Consider the following 19,040-nt stretch of genomic DNA (forward strand, 5'->3'; position numbering starts at 1 on the left):
TTCTCCATTGGTCTTCCTGTTCTTACTTTTATGTTTAAAATGTAGATCACTTTAGCAGCTTCTGTTCTGTTATTCTGTTCTGTTATATCTGTTATGTTATGCTGTTTCACTAACACAAGTAGATAGTTTTAGTATATAGGGATTTATGTTTAGGACTAGAGTTTTAGTCTTTGATGTTGTGCCTTTTATGTCAGGCTTTGAACCAGGCGTGTCCAAACCCAGGCAGCAAGTACCCTGACCACTCCAGGTGTCACAGAGGCTGCCTGAAAAGAAAAATGGGAGCTCAATCATGAATTCAATAATCAGGTGTTTTATTTAGCAGCCCTCTCTGGGATACCTTACGGAGCATATCAATAACAACAAGCCCTAAATGTTGTTCAGGAATTTTATTTATTGGCTTCCAGTACATACTCTGCAGATCCAACTAATCAGGACAGTAGCCTAAATGCATTGGCGGTGAGAGCAATTACACATTTTAAGCCCCGCCCATCCCTACGCACCGGTCTGCCCCATACATGTAGCTGGAGCTTACCTTCTCTGTGAAAGACTGTAAAACTGCCGCTTCCCTCCCACACCCACCATCACACCTTTGTGTTTGACGGTGACCGTCTCTCCACAACAGGCTGCAGCTTTTGGTGCGGGGGTGCAGGGAGAAACACACGCTCTCATCCAAAGATCTGTCCACAACCCGACTGAGCAGGAACAGTATCACCCTCTCCACAATCGACTGGACCTGGAGAGGAAAAAACACTGATTTAGGAGGACCACTACTTCCAAGCGCTGCTCAACGAGCAATGTTCACATTAGCAAGAAGGGTCGTTTTACAAAAGTACTGCCCGACTTGAAACAGAAGTCGTGCGTATGACATGCAGTCGTTGTCTTACTGTTCCGGTCCATAAATACTTGCGCAGACCCAGAACTTGTAGTGTGTAAATCGGGGCCTGAAACGAAATGCCCAAGGTTGACATATGTCGTGGACTTCAGCGCCCCCGTGTGTCCATATAGGGGTATGACACCCCCAGCGTCAGTGTACTATGATCTGTTGATTCTCCTCATCTCTCCTTATCCACTGATGTGTACAATAACTGTTGGATGAACACAACATTAACTGTTAGGGTCTTTAAAAAAGGCACACTCGGACGGAACGGGAGCTTTCTGACCTGTAGTACATGTTTTCCGCAGTACTTAAGCCTTCATAACGCTACAGTAGACGTCTTATTAAATAAAGGAAACGATGGGATTTTTGTTCTCAATCCACAATCTGCACAAGCATACCGCGTTAGTTATTATTCTTTATGCCAGAAATTTGTGTTTTATTGGGAAAGAGGGTTGATAAATAGTTGTCAGCTTGCACAGGGGTAATGGAGGTAATAATGCAGCAATACGAGGGTCACAGCAAGGAAAACAAGGGTCACAGCCTGAGCGCATGCGCAGTGAGGGGCGCTGAGCGCGCCACACTGGTCAGCGTTAATTGGGAACGCGTCAGAGCGGAGCCAGTTGTCTTCATCGCCTGAAGAGACGGCCCAGATGAAGTTCGGACGGTATTGTTTATCACAGACGAATTTTAAGCCATTTTCCTGACTGTGTCGTATTTATAGTTTGGTTAGTGGCTATTGCTTTATGTTGTTATGTTTGGTAGTTGGGTTTCTGCTTGTTAATTGGGTGGTTGCATTACGATGGTTGTTCTGAGGATTATACCCTTTATTTAGTGTCACACGACGTTATTGTGGTCGTATTTAAGCTGTTAAGTGTGTGACGATTTCTGTCCAAGCTTTATATCGTTAATTACCACGTGAAGTGCGTGTTAATTTATGCGTGTAGATACCTGTATTTGACCACTAGATGGCAGCATAGTTATCCAAGAGACGCCAGTATTTTGAACGCTTTTGTTCTCGTTTATAGTTGAGAATTAAGTTAAGTCTGGTTAAGTATTAAGTTCAGTTTCTTTAAAAATTTCATTTTTTTTGCTTTATTTATGCATTGGTGGTTCAGTGGTAGAATTCTCGCCTGCCACGCGGGAGGCCCGGGTTCGATTCCCGGCCAATGCAACATGTTTTTGTCTTATTCTTATGTTTTATTGAATTTGATCATATGAGAACCCTCTATACTCCTCCGTGAACCATCACCTTATCGTGGTGGAGGAGTTTGCGTACCCTAATGAGCCTGGGAGCTATGCTTTCCGGGGCAGTTTGCCCCTGGTAGGGTCTCCCAAGGCAGATTGGTCCTAGGTGAAGGGTCAGACAAAGAATCAAATCAATCTTTATTTATATAGCATCTTTTACAGTCAAAATTGTTTCAAGGCGCTTTCCAAAATCCCAGGACCTAACCCCAGACAAGCAACAGTGGCAGGAAAATACTCTCCTTTAACAGGAAGAAACCTTGAGCAGGACCAGGCTCATGTAGGAGGACCCTCCTGCTGATGGCCGGCTGGGTAAAGAGAGAGGAGAGGAGAGGAGAGGAGAGGAGAGGAGAGGAGAGGAGAGGAGAGGAGAGGAGAAGGAGAAGGAGGGGGAGGGCTAGAGGAAAGCAGAGGAGAGGGAGAGGGAGGGGAGAAGGAGAGGGAGGGGGAGGGGAGAGGAGAGGGAGAAGAGAAGGAGAGGGAGGGGGAGAGGAGAAGGAAAGGGAGAGGAGAGGAAAGGAGAGGAGAGGAGAGGGAGAGGGAGGGGAGGCACAGAGCACAGAAACACACACAAAAATACACTATACAACGGGTCAGCGGGGCCGGAGGTCATCATGCAGCTCCGAAGGCGGCGATACCTGTAAATAAATAGAGGGGGGGGAGAAGCAGAAAAACTACACAGGAATCAGCATAACTAGTCTGCTTGATGAGAAGAGGAGAGGAGAGGAGAGGAGAGGAGAGGAGAGGAGAGGAGAGGAGAGGAGAGGAGAGGAGAGGAAACCATGACCCAGTGGGGTGACAGAGGCCTGTCAGGTGATCATGTTTCTGGACCCCGGCAGCCTTGGCCTATAGCAGCATAGCTAAGATGTGACCTAACGATTAGACGACCCCCTAAATATGATAATTTGTCTGTCTATGATAGTAACTGGAACTACAGAATTAGTAACAATAAGCTTTTTCAAAGAGGTAGGTTTTAAGTCTGATCTTAAAAGTAGCGATGGAGTCAGCCTCCTGTACCTGGACAGGGAGCTGGTTCCATAGCAGGGGGGCCTGGTAGCTAAATGCTCGGCCCCCCATTCTACTCCTAGAAACTCTGGGAACCACAAGTAGACCAGCATTCTGAGAGCGGAGCGGTCTATTGGGCTGGTAAGGTATCACTAGCTCCTCCAGGTAGGATGGAGCGAGGCCTCTGAGGACCCTTTAGGTCAAAAGAAGGGTTTTAAAAATTATTCTAAATTTAACGGGCAGCCAATGAAGTGACGCCATTACAGGAGATGTGATCTCTTTTGTCAATACCTGTCAGAACTCTGGCTGCAGCATTTTGGATCAACTGGAGGCTTCTTAAAGAGTTGTTTGGACACCCTGATAATAAAGAATTACAATAGTCCAGCCTGGAAGTAACAAAAGCATGAATTAACTTTTCAGCATCATGCTGCGGTGGTTCAGAAGACCCATCATGGAACATCTAAAAGGGAAGCCGCGTACCCGGCCCGGAGGTTTACCGGGGCCCCACCCTGGAGCCAGGCCTGGGGCTGGGGCTGGGGCTCGATGGCGAGCGCTTGGTGGCCGGGCCTACGTCCATGAGGCCAGGCCGGGCCGAGCCCGAACCAGCTATGTGGATACTCCCGTCTCCAGTGGACCCACCACCCGCAGGAGGAGCATGAAGGGTCCGGTGCAGTGTGGATTGCGCGGCGGACCAAGGTGGGGGCCTTGGCGGTCCGATCCTCGGTTATGGAAATTGGCTTTTGGAACATGGAACGTCACCTCTCTGGCGGGAAAAGAGCTGGAGCTTGTGGGGAAGGTTGAGCACTACCGACTAGATATGGTCGGCCTCACCTCTACATATAATGTCGGCTTAGGAACCCAAGTCCTTGAGGGGGGTTGGACACTCTTCTACGCTGGAGTTGCTCAGGGTGAGAGACGGAGAGCGGTGGTGGGCTTTTTGCTTGCCCCCAGACTCTCTAGTTCAACGTTGGGGTTCTCGCGGTCGAGCGAAAGGGTTGCTTCCCTGCGCCTTCGGATCAGGGAACGGGTTCTGATGGTTATTTGTGCGTATGCACCAAACAATAGTTCAGAGTCCCCCCCCTTTTTGGAGGATCTAGGACGGACGCTGGACAGTGTCCCAACTGGTAACTCCATCGTGCTGCTGGGAAACTTCAACGCTCACGTGGGCAACGACAGCGTGATTGGGAGGAACGGTCTGCCCGAGCAGAAGCAGAGTGGTGTTCAGTTATTGGACTTCTGTGCTAGTCACAGTTTGGCCATAACTAACACAATGTTCGAACATAAGGTTGTTCACCGGTGCTCTTGGCACCATGACGGCCTGGGCCGTAGGTCAATGATTGACTTTATAGTCGTGTCAGCTGATCGGCGGCCATATGTTTTGGACACTCGGGTGAAGAGAGGAGCAGAGCTGTCAACTGGTCACTACCTGGTGTTGAGCTGGGTCAGGTGGTGGGGGGGAGCCACTGCGTGGACCTGGCAGGCCCAAACGCTTGTGAGGGTCTGTTGGGAACGCTTGGTGGAGGAACCAGTCAGGCTGGTCTTCAACTCCCACCTCCGACAGAGCTTTGATCATGTTCTGAGGGCGGTAGGGGACATTGAGTCTAAATGGGCCATGTTCCGCTCTGCCATTGTCGAGGCGGCTGTCGCGAGCTGTGGCTGCAAGGCCGCTGGTGCTGGTCGTGGCGGTAATCCCCGTACCCGATGGTGACACCAGAGGTGAGGGGAGCCGTCAGGCTGAAGAAAGAGGCCTACAGGTCATGGCAGGTCTGTTGGTCTCCGGAAGCAGCTGTCCGGTACAGGTTGGCTAAGCGGGTTGCGGCCACGACTGTCGTGGAGGCAAAAACACGGACATGGAAGGAGTTCGGTGATGTTATGGAGGAAGACTTTCAGTCTGCTCCAAGAAGATTCTGGCAAACTGTCCGGCGCCTTAGGGGCGGCAGGCGGCAACTCGCCCACACCGTGTTAGGTGTGCGTGGGGAGCTCCTGACATCTCCTGGGGCAATTATCCGGCAGTAGAAGGAATACTTCCAGGAGCTCCTAAATCCTACCAACACGTATCCTCAAGGTGGAACAGAGTGACGAGTGATGACAAGGAGGTGGACCATCCAATTTCCGGAGCGGAAGTTGCCGAGGTAGTGAAACAGCTGCCTGGCGGTGGAGCTCCGGGAGGGGATGAGATCCGCCTGGGGTATCTTAAGGCTCTGGATGTTGTAGGGCTGTCCTCGTTGACACGCCTCTGCAACATTGCGTGGACATCGGGGACAGCGCCCTTGGAATGGCAGACCGGGGTGGTGGTCCCTATTTTTAAGAGTGGGGACCAGAGGGTGTGTTCCAACTATAGGGGGATCACACTCCTCAGTCTCCCTGGGAAAGTCTATGCCAGGGTGCTGGAAAAGAGGATTAGACTGATAGTCGAACCTCTGATCGAGGAGGAACAATGCGGGTTTTGCCCCAGTCGTGGAACCACGGACCAGCTCTTTACCCTTGCTGGGGTGCTTGAGGGGAGTTGGGAGTTTGGCCAACCAGCCCACATGTGCTTTGTGGACTTGGAAAAGGCTTATGACCGGGTCCCCCTCCTGTGGGGGTTGCTCCGGGAGTATGGGGTGGAAGGTCCCTTGATAAGGGCCGTCAAGTCCCTGTACCAAAGGAGCAGGAGCTTGGTCCGTATAGCTGGTTGTAAGTCGGAATCGTTCCCATTGAGGGTTGGACTCCGCCAGGGCTGCCCTTTGTCACCGGTTCTCTTCATAACTTTTATGGACAGAATTTCTAGCCGCAGCCAGGGAGTGGAGGGTGTTGAGTTCGGTGGGCGGATGACGTAGTTCTTCTGTTCAATGGAACAGGGACCTCCAACAAATGCTGGATGGTTTGCGACCGAGTGTGAAGGGATGTGGATCAGCACCTCAAAGTCAGAGTCCATGGTCCTCGCTCGGAAAAAGGTAGAGTGCCTTCTCCGGGTTGGGGAGGAGGTCCTGCCCCAGGCAGAGGAGATCAAGTATCTCGGGTTCTTGTTCACAAGTGAGGGCAGGATGGAACGTGAGATCGACAGGCGGATCGGAGCGGCGTCAGCAGTGATGTGGGCGCTTATCCGATCCATCGTGGTGAAGAAGGAGCTGAGCCGGAAGGCAAAGCTCTCGATTTACCGGTCGATCTACGTCCCAGTCCTCACCTATGGCCATCAACGTTGGGTGATGACCGAAAGAACGAGATCGCGGATACAAGCAGCTGAAATGAGTTTCCTCCGCAGGGTGGCCAGGCTCAGCCTTAGAGATAGGGTGAGAAGCTCGCACATCCGGGAGGAGCTGCTAGAACCGCTGCTTCTCCACATCAAGAGTCAGATGATGTGGCTTGGGCATCTGGCTAGGATGCCTTCCGGACGCCTCCCTTTAGAGGCCTCGTGGCCTGCCCAGGACTAGGTGTAGAAATTACATCTCTCGCCTGGCTTGGGAGCTGCTGGGGGTCCCCCCGGAGGAGCTGATGGAAGTGGCCGGGGAGAGGGCTGTCTGGGCATCCCTCCTGAAGCTGCTGCCCCCGCGACCCGGATCCGGATAAGTGGGAGAAAACGAATGAACAAACAAGAACCCTCTACCTCATTCATTCTCGATGGTAGTGCTAAACCACTACAGATGTAATATACTTTAGGCCGCTAGTAGGCGCCTTTTCCCCAATTTCTGATTCTCTCATGAGAATGGCATTAGGAGTTCATGTTAATTTTCATGGAACACGTCTTTACCAAAGTTACTGTGCATACTGTTATTTTCCTTTTGTTTTCGTTTCGTTTTCTCCCGCTGATCCGGATCCGGGCCGCGGGGGCAGAAAAGCTGTTATTTTATAAAGCTGTTATTTTATAAAGCTGTTATTTTACATTATTCTATAGTCAACTACAATCTGCCATGTCTCCAAAGATGTCCTCATCCTCTGGTGGTTTCTGCAGGTGTGGGAAGACCTCAAGTATTTATTGGCACAGTGGGCAGTATTTTATCTTTTTCTTGTGAATCTGCTGCAAGGCCTGTCGAAAGACCTGGTTTGCTGACAACCCTCGATGGCTGGAGAAGCTGCCTAAGAACCGTTCATCATCAGAGCGCATCAAAGACAGTTTTCTGTAGAACCAGCCAATGTAACAGCAGCGCTAGTGGGAATGCTAGTTTTGTTTTTCTCCAATTGTATTTAGTCTTTTAGTTGAATAATTATGTCAGCAATTAAGTCATCAGAAATCTACCCCCAATGTGCCTACGACACATCAACTGAAAGCTCTTTCTGACTTTCCTGTCTTGTTGAAGCATCTGTGGTCCCACTCAGTTGCTCTAACTTAATTTTATTACACCTATTCAACATTTAAAAAAGCTCAGTGTGTCCTATTTCTGTGGTAATTGTTTATTTTGCTGGAGATGGACTTAAAAGGATGCACTGATTGAATGGTAAAATGGCTAGCACAATAAAATATCAATGTATTTTAATTATAACAGAAAATGGCAAAAATGACAGATTGCGTAAAATAAATGAAAGCAGATACACAAGGGGGTGTGAACACCTACATATTCTGCTGGATTCAAAGAGTGTTTGCATTTTTTACATTTTTAAATAAGGATGCAAATCATTTGAGCAGTCTGAAATTATTAAATTCTTTGATTAATGGAAAAAAACTCATTTTAGGATCCCACAATTATGTTGTGAATTACTTCAGCATAAAAAATCCCCAAAAACTAGAAACCATTAGATACATAGAACATTTTTTCCAGGACAACTTCTGCATTTATGAAGCCCCGTGATTTCAGGGGAACAGTCTTCTTCAGACCAGTGGCCTGAAGGAGTCTCTGGGTTTAGGATTAGGGGAAGGGAATGGGTTTACTCTTGGTGGAAGGGCCGAGGGGAGGGTCCAGAGCCGGGCGGCAAGGCAGAGGTACCGTGAGGGGCGAGCGGCAGACGAGTCGAGGCCAGGCAGAGGAGTCGAAGCCGGGGAAGCAGATTATAGCTGGAGCCACGGAGGCAGAGTGCGTGGTCGGAGACAGAAAGCAGGCAGGTTTACTGGGGAACAGGCGAGGCGGGCAGGATGAAGACAGGCGGGTCTGGGATGAGCTGCAGCGGAGCCGACAGGTGAGTGGAGTTGGCCTGATGAGGTGGGAGTGGCTGACAGGTAGAGTGGAAAACTACTGAGGGCAGGAGGGAAACGGGTGGAGGGAGCTGTGACCAGTTCAAAAGGAAGCAAGGAAAGGTGTTGGAGTTCACGCTTTCCAAAATTTTAGAATCCTGCTCCAGACCCCTTTCTTCTTCTTCTTCTTCTTTACAATGTAGTTCTGTTGAAAGGAGGAATTGGTTTTAGTTTTCACATCCACACATTTAAACCTCCAAAACCAGGAGTGACAGGACAAATCTGCGGCTGCTTACCCAAAGCTGCTGGAGTTGCTCTTGGAAGCGCTCAGTTTCCTGCTTCCTCTCCTCCTCTTGCTGTTTGCGCAGGGTCTCTTGTTCCTGGAGTTTCTCCTCCAGCTCTGACTGGTGGTTTCTCCACTGCTGAGCTTCGGTCTGCCAGGACTCAATCAACGTGGTCAGCTGCTTCTTCAAGCAGTCGTCCCTCTCTTCCCTCATCCCTCTCTCAAGCTGCTGTCTCAGTCTCTCCTCTCTCTCACGCATCTCACGCTGGTCCTTCTCTCTCTCCTCCAAGAGCTTCCTCTGGAATTCTTCCTGCATGCTAATGAGCCTCGGCCTCATCCACGCCTGCATCTGCTGCTCTTTTTCTAAGAATTGCAGTTTCAGAGCCTCTTCTTTCTTGGAGAGCTCTATGTTACTCGTCTCCACTTTCTCAGTCTGTTGTCCTCTGACGTGGTCTCTGTGCTCCGGACTCTGGTGGCTGTCGTTGGGTCCTTTCTGCAACTTCTCCTCCAGATCAGAGCACTTCTCTTGGCTCACTGTGAGATCAGCCCTGGCCTGGTTCAGCTGGGTCAGGGCGTCCACATGAGCCACTGCTCTTATCTGGCGCCTTTTGATGGTCCGGCTCAACTGCTCGTCCTTCTCAGCCAGCTGTTCTTTTAGCTGCCTGACTTCATGTTGAAGCTCCGTCACTGACCTCCGCAGCTCTTTGTTCTGCTTCTGTATCTTCTCCATTGGCCTTCCTCTTCTTACTTTTATGTTTAAAATGTAGATCACTTTAGCAGCTTCTGTTCTGTTATTCTGTTATGTTATGCTGTTTCACTAGCATAAGTAGATAGTTTTAATATATTAGGATTTATGTTTAGGAGTAGAGTTTTTGTCTTTGATGTTGTGCCTTTAATGTCCTTTTTTGTCAGGCTTTGAGTTTATACACATGAAAAAAACTGGTAATTTTCAATATTCAACTGTTACAGCGCTGATTCTGTCAAAAACAGCCTGTAAAGCCAGTAAATTATTCATCAGCCCCAAAGCAAAAACTAAATAAAAACATAACCACGTTAAATAGGTGGAAAAAGTAACGAGTAATTAGCTAACATCATATTAGCAGGGATTTTTTTGCTCTGAAAATGTCTAATCAATATCATCAATGTTTCCTTCTCTAACTGTGATGTCATTTCATCGCACAAGCTAACAGTTAAATTTAGTTTTTTCTGTTTTTTATCATGACAAGAACTCCACGTTTAAAGACTTTTCCCCAAAGACTTTTGCTTAAAACCACGTGACTCGTTTCTTCCACCCGTTCCTGGGACGTATTTTTCCGCCTCTCGGAGTAATAAAACTTGTGGCTTTGTTGGCCTTAGTGAGATCTGCTTCATGTATGTCCCGTGTGTTTATACAAACCTTAAATCTGTCACATTTGTTACGATAAACCTTCAAACTTCAGGAAGTTTGTCTGCGATGTTTCAACAGCAGCGCCCCGCAGGCGGTTCAGTGAACTACAATTGTAGACTATTCACAATGAAGAGAACACACACACACACACATACACAAACTCTTTCACACACACATTCACACTCTCTCAATCGCTAACACACTCAATCGCTCTCACACACGCGTGGGCACACACACACACACGTACACCCTCTCTCACACGTACACACTCACATACACACAAACTCACACGCAGACAATCAAACACATATACACACATACACACTCAATCACAAACACACATACACACACATGCCCCCAAACACGCGGGCGCACACACACTCACACACACGCACGCACGCACACAGTTATTTTTAGATACATTTTATGACTCGCTCACATTCTTTTCTTCTTTACTTTGTCAACAAACAACAAAATGTTTCAATTTTGATCACAAAATCTATCATTTACTTTAGAAAATAAAATCAAAACTATCTTATTTACTTTTAATATTGTAAATTAGTATTTTACATTTTTCCATAAACATTAAATCACAGAATTATGTAATGATCCAAAAACAATGTTTGTCTTTAATTAAATTAATTCATACTCTTCATGTAAAAGTTTTTGTGGAACATCTGTGGAACTTTCTGGATCAGAAGGTTCCTGAATCTCTCAAGCCTGAAGATCAACTTTAAACGTCCATCGGAACATCAACAACAGAACAACAGACACCATCTTTGAAGCAAAAGTTTCTGTTTTGATTTTCTTTGTTCTTGTTTTTGTTCTCTTTGATGCTAAAATTTGCTGCTGATGAGAAGAACTGAGCTTCCAAACTTGGTCATGTTCTACGTTCTGCAGCCAAACACTCCTGAGATTTAAACATCATCCATCTCTCTCTGTCACACACACACACACACACACACACACACACACACACACACACACTCTTGAGCTCTGTTCCTATTTTAGCCTCCTCAGTCGCCATCATGACTCGCTGTAGAAGTTACATACGAGGACTCGCCGTCTGTGTCACTGTGCTGTTGCTGGTGAGCTAACTGCTAACTGCTAACTGATGTGATTATTTTGATTAAGCTTCAGATGTTTGAAGGTCTGTTTTTGAGAGATTTAGCAGAAAAATGTGAAAATGGAAAGTTTGGGGTCACAAACCTAATTTCATGAGAAAGTTAATTTCTTAAAATAGATTTTGAATAATTTTTTTTAATATGTATAAGAAATCTGAGTTAAAACATGGCGTCACTTCTGTTTGGTTTTAGCCCCCTTGTGTCTGTAGCTGTTAGCATGTTAGCATCAGGGATGCTATTTTATTCTGGGAGGTTCTGTGATGGTTGGGACTGACAGCTGATGACGTCTCTCGAGGAAATGACAATTTTGAAGAAACACTGCTGCCGGTAACGACTTCCTGTTTTCAGGTGTCGGGTGTTGTCATGATCGGCGTTGGATTCTCCTCAGGTGATGGAAACACACCAGTTGCTGAGGTAACAGCTGGACTGTTGTTTGCTGCCCCTGATGGCTGATTGTGCTATTGTGCTATTTATTAGCCAGATTAGCAGCATCTCGAAAAATTTCAGTAAAAACCTCCCGAAACTTTATTAAAACGAGTGAACGTTTCGGTGGCTTCTGTCTTCATCTCCCAGTTGTTTGACCAGTTGTCCAGTAGCGATGGTTTACTGGTCCTGCAGGTGTTCGGTCCCCTCACCGTCATTCTGTCGCTTATGGGCGTCTGTGCAGCAACACTGGACCTGAAACTGCTGCTGCTGGTGGTGAGACACACACACACACACACACACACTTACGTACACACACACATTCACACATACATACACACACGTACATACACACATATACACACACATATACACACATACATACACACACATACACACACACATATATACACACATATAGACATACACACACACACATCCACACACATCCACACACACCCACACACCCACACACACACCCACACACACCCACACACACATCCACACAGTGTGGGTGGGTTAACCTGCAGTCGTATCCTGCAGTTTTCAGTTCTGGCCTTGGTGGAGTTCGTGGCTCTGATGGTCGTTGCGGCGCCGCTGGTTCAGGTTGAAACTCAGGTAACTTCCTGTCTGCATCCTGATGCTTAACTGATCACATCGTGATCTTCGCTCATCGCCGTCTTGTGCAGATGGACGGCGCCGTCGATGAGTTGTTTCTGAACGTGACGCCGCTGCACCGGGCTGACCCGTACATCCAGAGGGAGCTCAACAAACTGCAGCTGTCGGTAACCAAGCATCCCAGAATAATCAGAATCTCGGTATTCTCTGCCATTGTGCTATTAAAGTGTCTTTTCGAGGAAAAATAACACTGGCATAAATAACTTTCAGGATTCTTGTTGTGGTTTGAGAAGTTCCGAGGACTGGGAGAATGAACTTCCTGTTTCCTGTTTCTGCACGCTGTCCGTCGGCCGCCCGGCGTCCGAGCAGATGTGAGAAAATTGCGTTCAAAAAGACTCAAACGGATTTTGAAACCTCACGGAGACGTTTGTGTTTCAGCTCAGATCACCGTTGTGTGATGGCGAAACGCAACCATCAACCGGGTCAACCAACCCCAGGGACGCTCTGGGTCCACGCCAAGGTTCCGTCAAAACACACTTTCACATGAAAGCAGCTATTTCTGCTGACGTTGACCTCTGACCTTTGTGCAGCCTTGCGGCCCCATCCTGAAGAATTACCTGAGTTTTCCCATCAAACTCCGGATCGGAATCATTTCGGCCTTCGCCACAATCACGGTAGGGCCACTAATAGGAAATGATGTCACAGCCCAACAGGAAGCAGCACCTGGCAGAGTGCAGGAAAACTCCTCGCCATGTAGCATAGAAACAGTCACTTCCAGCCGGTTTTTAGGGTTTTTTTTGTCTGAATTTTAATTTTGGTCTCAGTTTGTCCATTTAGACTTCTATGCTAACGCTAACCTGGATGTTTTCTCTGGCTCGTGGTCAGATGGCGGCCATTGCTCTGTGTTTGGCGTTGGCACTGGAGGAATACTGGACGAAGCCACCGGTGGAGGTCAGAGTGGACGACTTCAACCGAGTCACATATGAGCCCAAACCGTCCCTGACCTGACCTGCGACCCCCCCCCCCCACCAACTGGGACAAGGTCGCCAAACTTCGGATCAATGATGACGTCACTGACGTTTGTGGCGTCATTTGGAAAAATCAGAGACTAAAACCTGAAAAAGTGGAGTTATTTATAAAGCAAAAGTTATTTGAATAGTTTCAGCTGTAGTTCGGCAAGATGACCAGATGGGGGCATCAGAGACCTGCGGGGGTCTGATCTGTTTATGTAAAATAAACAATAAAAACATTCATATTTACATTTTACTAAGAGATATGTTTGCTAGCATGTTGGTGAGAGCTTACAGGATGTGAAAGATTATCGTATTGAGGGGGGGAAAAAAGCAGAATTTCTTTTTTTTTTTGTTCATTTTTGATTCTAATCAAAATTAAAGTTGACACCAGACTTTAATTCTGCTGCGGCTATAAGTTAGCATGCAAACAATCAACATGCAACATACATTTCATATGAGATCTAAAAACAATGATAAGTTAAGAACTTAAGTCTCACTCCTTAAAAAGGTTTTGGCGCCAACAAAAGAACAACCTGAGTCGATTTGGAATGTCGAAAAACCAGCAGCAAACATTTCTGTAGTGTAATGGTGACAAATGCAACATTGTCTTTTCTGTTTAGGCTTTAAAAAAAACGAAAAAAAACAAAACATTGCTGTTAAACTAGTCTGACCATCGGCAACACAATAAGTTAAATAACCGATGTGAATTCCTGCTAAGTTGCCTGAAGGTGTTGCATTGCAAATGAGAAGCTAATGCTAAGCTAGTAAACGGGGAAGGTTTGAAGGAAATGGAACAGTTCTGGCTGCTAGCAGCTAGCATTAGCCTCCTGTACATCTGCTCTGTGTTGTGCCTACGCAGAAGTTCCACGGGAACAGGTCAGATCTGCGAACCCCCGGCTGCCAACAGTTCTGGTTCTGCTTTTTGGACCAGCGTCATCTGGACTCGGTAGAATTAAGAATAACGAGGGGGGTGGAGTTTTTGCCGTCGTCATTGATGCCGGGGCTAAAGAAGGGGAGAAGTTTCTCTGTGAAGGAGCATCCGGTAAAAGAGAAGAGAACGGCTGCCGTGTCCCCATCGTAGAAGGACACCAGACCCTTGTCGAAGTCCACAAAGACCCCGACTCTCCGCGGTGTCGACCTCAGGGTCAGAGGTCGAGGAGTGCCGACAAGTGCCGCATACTGGGTTCCATTTTTTAACCACACAGACCAGTGGCCATTTGCAGGACACAGCGGGACCACGCCCTTCCTCTGGATGGAGGCTTTAGCCACGCCCACCGTCCACCGGCTTTTTCCGTGGACCTGAACCTCAAAATAAAAGCTGCCGGAGGAGAAAGCCTGGCGAGCTAGCACGCAGCAGCAGGGGTCAAACCTCTCAGGGTTGTCCAGGAGGTTCCTCCTCCGGACCCCGTGATGGACACGTTTCCCATCCTCAGACAGCAGCAGCGCCGAATGCGCTGTGTCAGGGTCAAGGGTCACGTCCACGCTGAACTGCCGGAGGTGGTTGAGCTCCACCTCGGCGACCAGCGTCTCCATCTCCTCACTGAGCGTCTGATGGAGCTGGTCCACAGCCGACCTCAATGTGCCCTCATGCGACGGCAGATTCACGCTGACCGCCGTCCAATCTTTGGTGCTGGAGGACTTCAGAGTCCTGAGGTTCTGGAGGAAGTGGAGGTGATCTTTAGTGTCCAAGAGCTGCTCCACCTCCACCTGTTGGGTCAGGAGCTCGGAGAGCTCCTGCTCCAGCTCCTGGATGAAGTTTTTCGCCTGCGTCTCTGCTGTTTTTTGCCTTTCCTCGATGGTTCCAACAAGCTCCGCCTCCGCTCTCCTCAAAGAGCGTTTCAGAGTGGCAAAGACCTGGACGCCGTTCGCCATCTCTCGCTGAGCCGCGCCCCTGCTGAGCTTGATGGCGTGCCTGATATTCAGGACGACGCGCCGCCTCTCCTGGATCATCTCCTGGATCTCCTCCTCCTGCCTCTCCAGTTCTGCCCTCTTACTCTCGTACTGGTCTTTGAGCCGGCCAATGTCATGTGACTTGTGGTCGTGGACAGGACAGAGCATGCACACGCAGGTCTGGTCGGTCCTGCAGAAGAGCTCCAGAGGTTTCTCGTGTTTGGGGCAAATCCTCCACTCCAGGTTCTCCATCGGGTCGGTGAGCTGGTGCTGCTTCAGGCGGGACACGCTCAGGTGAGGCTTCAGGTGACTCTGGCAGAAGGACGCCAGACACACCAGGCACGACTTCAACGCCGCCAGTTTGGGCTCCTTGCAGATGTCACAGGTGATGTCACCTCCTTTGGCGAGCTGCGGGTCCCTCTGAGCTCCTCTGAAGCGCAGAATCACATCAGAGATGAACTTGTTGAGCTGAAGCTCAAGCGGTCCGTAGAACGTCTCCTTGCAGGTGGGACAGTGGCGCTGGACGCTGTCCTCCCAGTGCTGCTCCACGCACGCTCGGCAGAAGCTGTGTCCGCAGGGCAAGGTGACAGGGTCGGAGAACACGTCCAGGCAGACGTCGCACAGGAGCTGGTCCTCGGTCAGCAGGCAGCCAGGAGATGACATGGCGACCACCTGAGGACAACACGGATCAGACAGGAAGTTCCCAGGGAGAAGAAACATCAACCGACATCAACGGGATCAGCTGAGTCCTGACAAAGACGCCACGCGCTCCCTCCCTCTCTCTCTCTCTCTGTCTCTATGTCCCTCGCTCTCTCTGTGTCTCCCTTTCCTGGCTGTTGTTCACTGTTGACGTGACCTGTTCTCTTTTAACCTCTTTTAACACTCACATCCCTTTGTGCCGCTGAAGCTCCGCCCCCTCCTGCAGGTAAACCAGTTCAGGTGGGTGGTTTTGTCTTCTGGCTCAGTTCTTTGTTGGTGAATCACCTGTTCATTTATCTCCTTTCCCCCTTCCCCTGACAGGGTTAAATGCTTTCTGTTGTTTTTGTTCAAACACGATCAATCAGAACAATGATGAAACATTTTGAGGTTTTTTTTTGTTGAATCAGGAAATTCAGAACCATTTTTATCAGACCACATAGTTTCTTGAACAGGTTTTTTCCCAATCAGCTTGTGTCTGGTCCTCACACAGGTGTGTTTTAAGGTTCACACTGAGGTTTGCTTTAATGTCAGCGGTCAGGAGAATGACTTATGTCTAAACAGGTCCTCACAAAGTCAGACCTTCAAGGGTGTGTGTGTGTGTGTGTGTGTGTGTTTATATAATTTACCCTGGACTGTAGCCATGGGCTGTGTAGCGGCTATGCTAGCTGACATGTGAGCGTCTTATCCATTAAATCTTCATTAAAGTGAAACAGAAATCAGATGCTTCATCAGAAAACTGTTTTTATTTTTATTTTTGTCAGGATGCAGAACAACTTCCTGTTTATTCAGTCACGGAAGTCGGCAGAAGCAACTGACCGGACTGTCAGGAGGGAAAATCAGATCAGATCTGAATCTGATCTGATCTGATTTTCTTTTTTTTTTTTTTAAACCCAGCAACGTTCATCAAGCAATGTTGACCTTTGACCTCTGGAGGTTCTTTGAAGAAACCAGTTCGAGCAAAGATAAGCTAATAGGAGGGAGGAAATAAACGAGCTGACAGCAGAAACCAGTAAAACCAGTTTGATCTTTGTGGTTGCTGCAAAAAGCGTTTTTAATGAAAGCAGGAATACAATAAGACTGAATTGAACATCAGAGCTAATCAGAAAGTAATTAATCAGGTAATTAGACAGGTAATCAGAGATGAGATAAACAGTGAGACCAGATGAATACGAAAGGATGAAACTACAGAAAAATGACAGACAGGTCAAAGGTGAAGCAAGTCCACATCGAGGCTCGGCTAACATGACAGATGCTAATTGTTAGCATTTTACTGATTTTACTGATTATTGGAGGTGAAGTTCAGTCATTTTCTGTCTAGTTTTTCTCTTCTCGCTCTTCATCAGCCAGAGAAGGAAAAACTCAGAAAAGATAGAAAACCTTTAATTGCTAAAAAGAGCAGCAACAAGATGGTAAAGAAAGAAAAGCTGCATTTCCACTGCAGGAGCTCTGGGGACTTTTCCCGGGGATGGGGCCACTGAAGCCATCTACAGGAAGTTTACAGGCCCTAACCAAGGAAACGAGGAAATGAGGAAAAAAACTCAAGTGGGCATAATTATGCAGTGGTCAAAAGTCTGATACTGTCATTGAGAGGTCCAAGTGAAAGGAATGGCTGGTTTTGTAAAGTTCCTTCCTCCAGTATTTACCAGGAACTCCTGCAGTGGAAATCTCGGGAAACACTTCAGGTTGTGTCCGTTATCGACCACCGGGGGGCTCTGTTGCTCCGTTTGAAACATACATAAATAAAACATGAAGCGGTGTTTTTCTGACACACACACACACACACACACACTCATGCGCCTGCTGTGTTTGTTTGTGTTTCCTGCAGGGTTGTTGTCATATTTTCAGTGTGTTCCTGCCCTGTGGGGTCAGTTGCCATGGGGACAAAAAGTTGTAAATGGAACTCAGTAATTCATGAGCTGTTGACACATACACACACTTCTCTGTGAATCCTTTCATTCGTATCATCTGCCCCTCGTTTGGACAATTGATGTTCATTAGTTGGGGACTATTTGCAGCGGTGGATGAATATGAGTTTAAGCACAGTAGCAGTGGAACAATAGAGCTGGACGGAACAGTCAGGATATTCTAATCAACTTGTTAAACGATAACAAAACTTTATCTCTGTTCTTGTGGTTGTGTTAATGACTCATTCTGACTGATGTGATGTGTCTTAAATCCTAGCAGGTTCCAATAAATTAACTGCAAATGAGACCTGATGGCAGCTAGAAATGTTTCATTAATCATCATCATCACCACCACCACCACCACACCCCCAATCAATTAATCCACCTCATCTGCCATTAAATCCAGCTCAAACATCAGTGGGATTACTGCAAATTTTCACAGAAGCATTTAATCAACATTTACAGGTCAGAAGGCCATGCTAAGCTAACTAGCTTCACCCCACAATTCCTCCGGAGCCCTTGATGCAGTAGGTGGATCCACAGAGTTGCCTTTTTTTTTTGTTTTTGCTTTTAACCCTCGTCCTGTCCTGTAGTGAGGCAGCGGCTTTAGCATCTGGATGCCTCTTTGTCTCAGACAGATTTCGCTGTTCCTTGACCTGACTGCCGGGGAACCCACAAAGTAGCAAACACTCACAGCTCAAATACAGTTAACAGATAAAAACAATCTAGCAAACAAAACAAAATAAAAACAACCAAAATTATTAATGACTTAGAACCACACGCATATACTGTATGTATGCACATATGGACAAGTCGCCATGTACACAGTTAAAGTGTGCTTCTGTGTGTGTGTGTGTGTGTGTGTGTGTGTGTGTGTGTGTGTGTGTGTGTGTGTGTGTGATGCTGCAACCACACACTGATCCAGGCAGCAGACAGACAGAATACCCAATCACCCCTGTAGGATAGGACAGACCGAAGGGCCAACCATGGTTGGTCAACCACGGTCCCACCCCCAGGGCAGATGAGCAAAGGAGACCCGGCAGGGCCCCCGCGGAAAAATGCAGCATCATCAGATGATCGAGGACGGCACCCCAGGCGCCGGGAAAGAGGTCCCAGAAATCCAAGAGAGCACACCACCGTCAGCCTGGGGCCCGCCACCCACCAGGGGAACCAAGGCACCTGCAGACCACTGCCCCCATCCTGACCGTAAATATGCCACATGGGGGGGGGGGGCAACACACTCAAACACACAGGCACACACCCGCCAACACATACATGCATGTGAGCCACGCCCCTTTTCCCTGCTAGGCTCTGCCCACAAGCATCAGTGGGAAACACCAAGAGAATTAATCAGATTAGATCATCAGGTTAGAAAGGAACATGAGGGAATGAGGAACTGAAACCTGTCACTCACACACTTATCACACACACACATACACACACACACACACACACACACACACACACACTCTGTCCATTAAAAAAGGTC

The 19,040-nt window shown here is 47.9% G+C and overlaps 2 protein-coding genes and 1 non-coding gene across 4 annotated transcripts; 2 read left to right on the forward strand and 1 right to left on the reverse strand.

Moving 5' to 3' along the window:
* Positions 1-1,437: 1,437 nt before the first annotated feature.
* Positions 1,438-13,311, forward strand: LOC105417733 (23 kDa integral membrane protein-like). 2 transcript variants are annotated; one of them, XM_029825813.1, is made up of 9 exons: positions 1,438-1,541; positions 11,353-11,418; positions 11,578-11,703; positions 11,971-12,045; positions 12,117-12,212; positions 12,316-12,416; positions 12,484-12,565; positions 12,636-12,719; positions 12,931-13,311. In XM_029825813.1, the coding sequence occupies exons 2-9, from the start codon at positions 11,368-11,370 to the stop codon at positions 13,051-13,053; spliced, it is 738 nt and encodes a 245-aa protein (XP_029681673.1). In that variant the 5' UTR covers positions 1,438-1,541; positions 11,353-11,367; the 3' UTR covers positions 13,054-13,311. The 2 variants fall into 2 exon arrangements, with proteins under 2 accessions (XP_029681673.1, XP_011611497.2); XM_011613195.2 differs by lacking the exon at positions 1,438-1,541 and adding an exon at positions 10,856-10,968.
* trnag-gcc (transfer RNA glycine (anticodon GCC)) lies at positions 1,978-2,048 on the forward strand. The gene has a single exon. It is a non-coding gene; the product is annotated as a tRNA-Gly (tRNA).
* Positions 13,255-15,793, reverse strand: LOC101065462 (E3 ubiquitin-protein ligase TRIM39-like). Its single transcript, XM_003972718.3, has one exon. It carries the CDS (start codon positions 15,666-15,668, stop codon positions 13,992-13,994), a length of 1,677 nt encoding a protein of 558 aa, XP_003972767.2. The 5' UTR covers positions 15,669-15,793; the 3' UTR covers positions 13,255-13,991.
* Positions 15,794-19,040: the final 3,247 nt, after the last annotated feature.

This window comes from Takifugu rubripes, chromosome 18 (assembly GCF_901000725.2).
Source record: "Takifugu rubripes chromosome 18, fTakRub1.2, whole genome shotgun sequence".
Classification (NCBI taxonomy): Eukaryota; Metazoa; Chordata; class Actinopteri; order Tetraodontiformes; family Tetraodontidae; genus Takifugu; species Takifugu rubripes.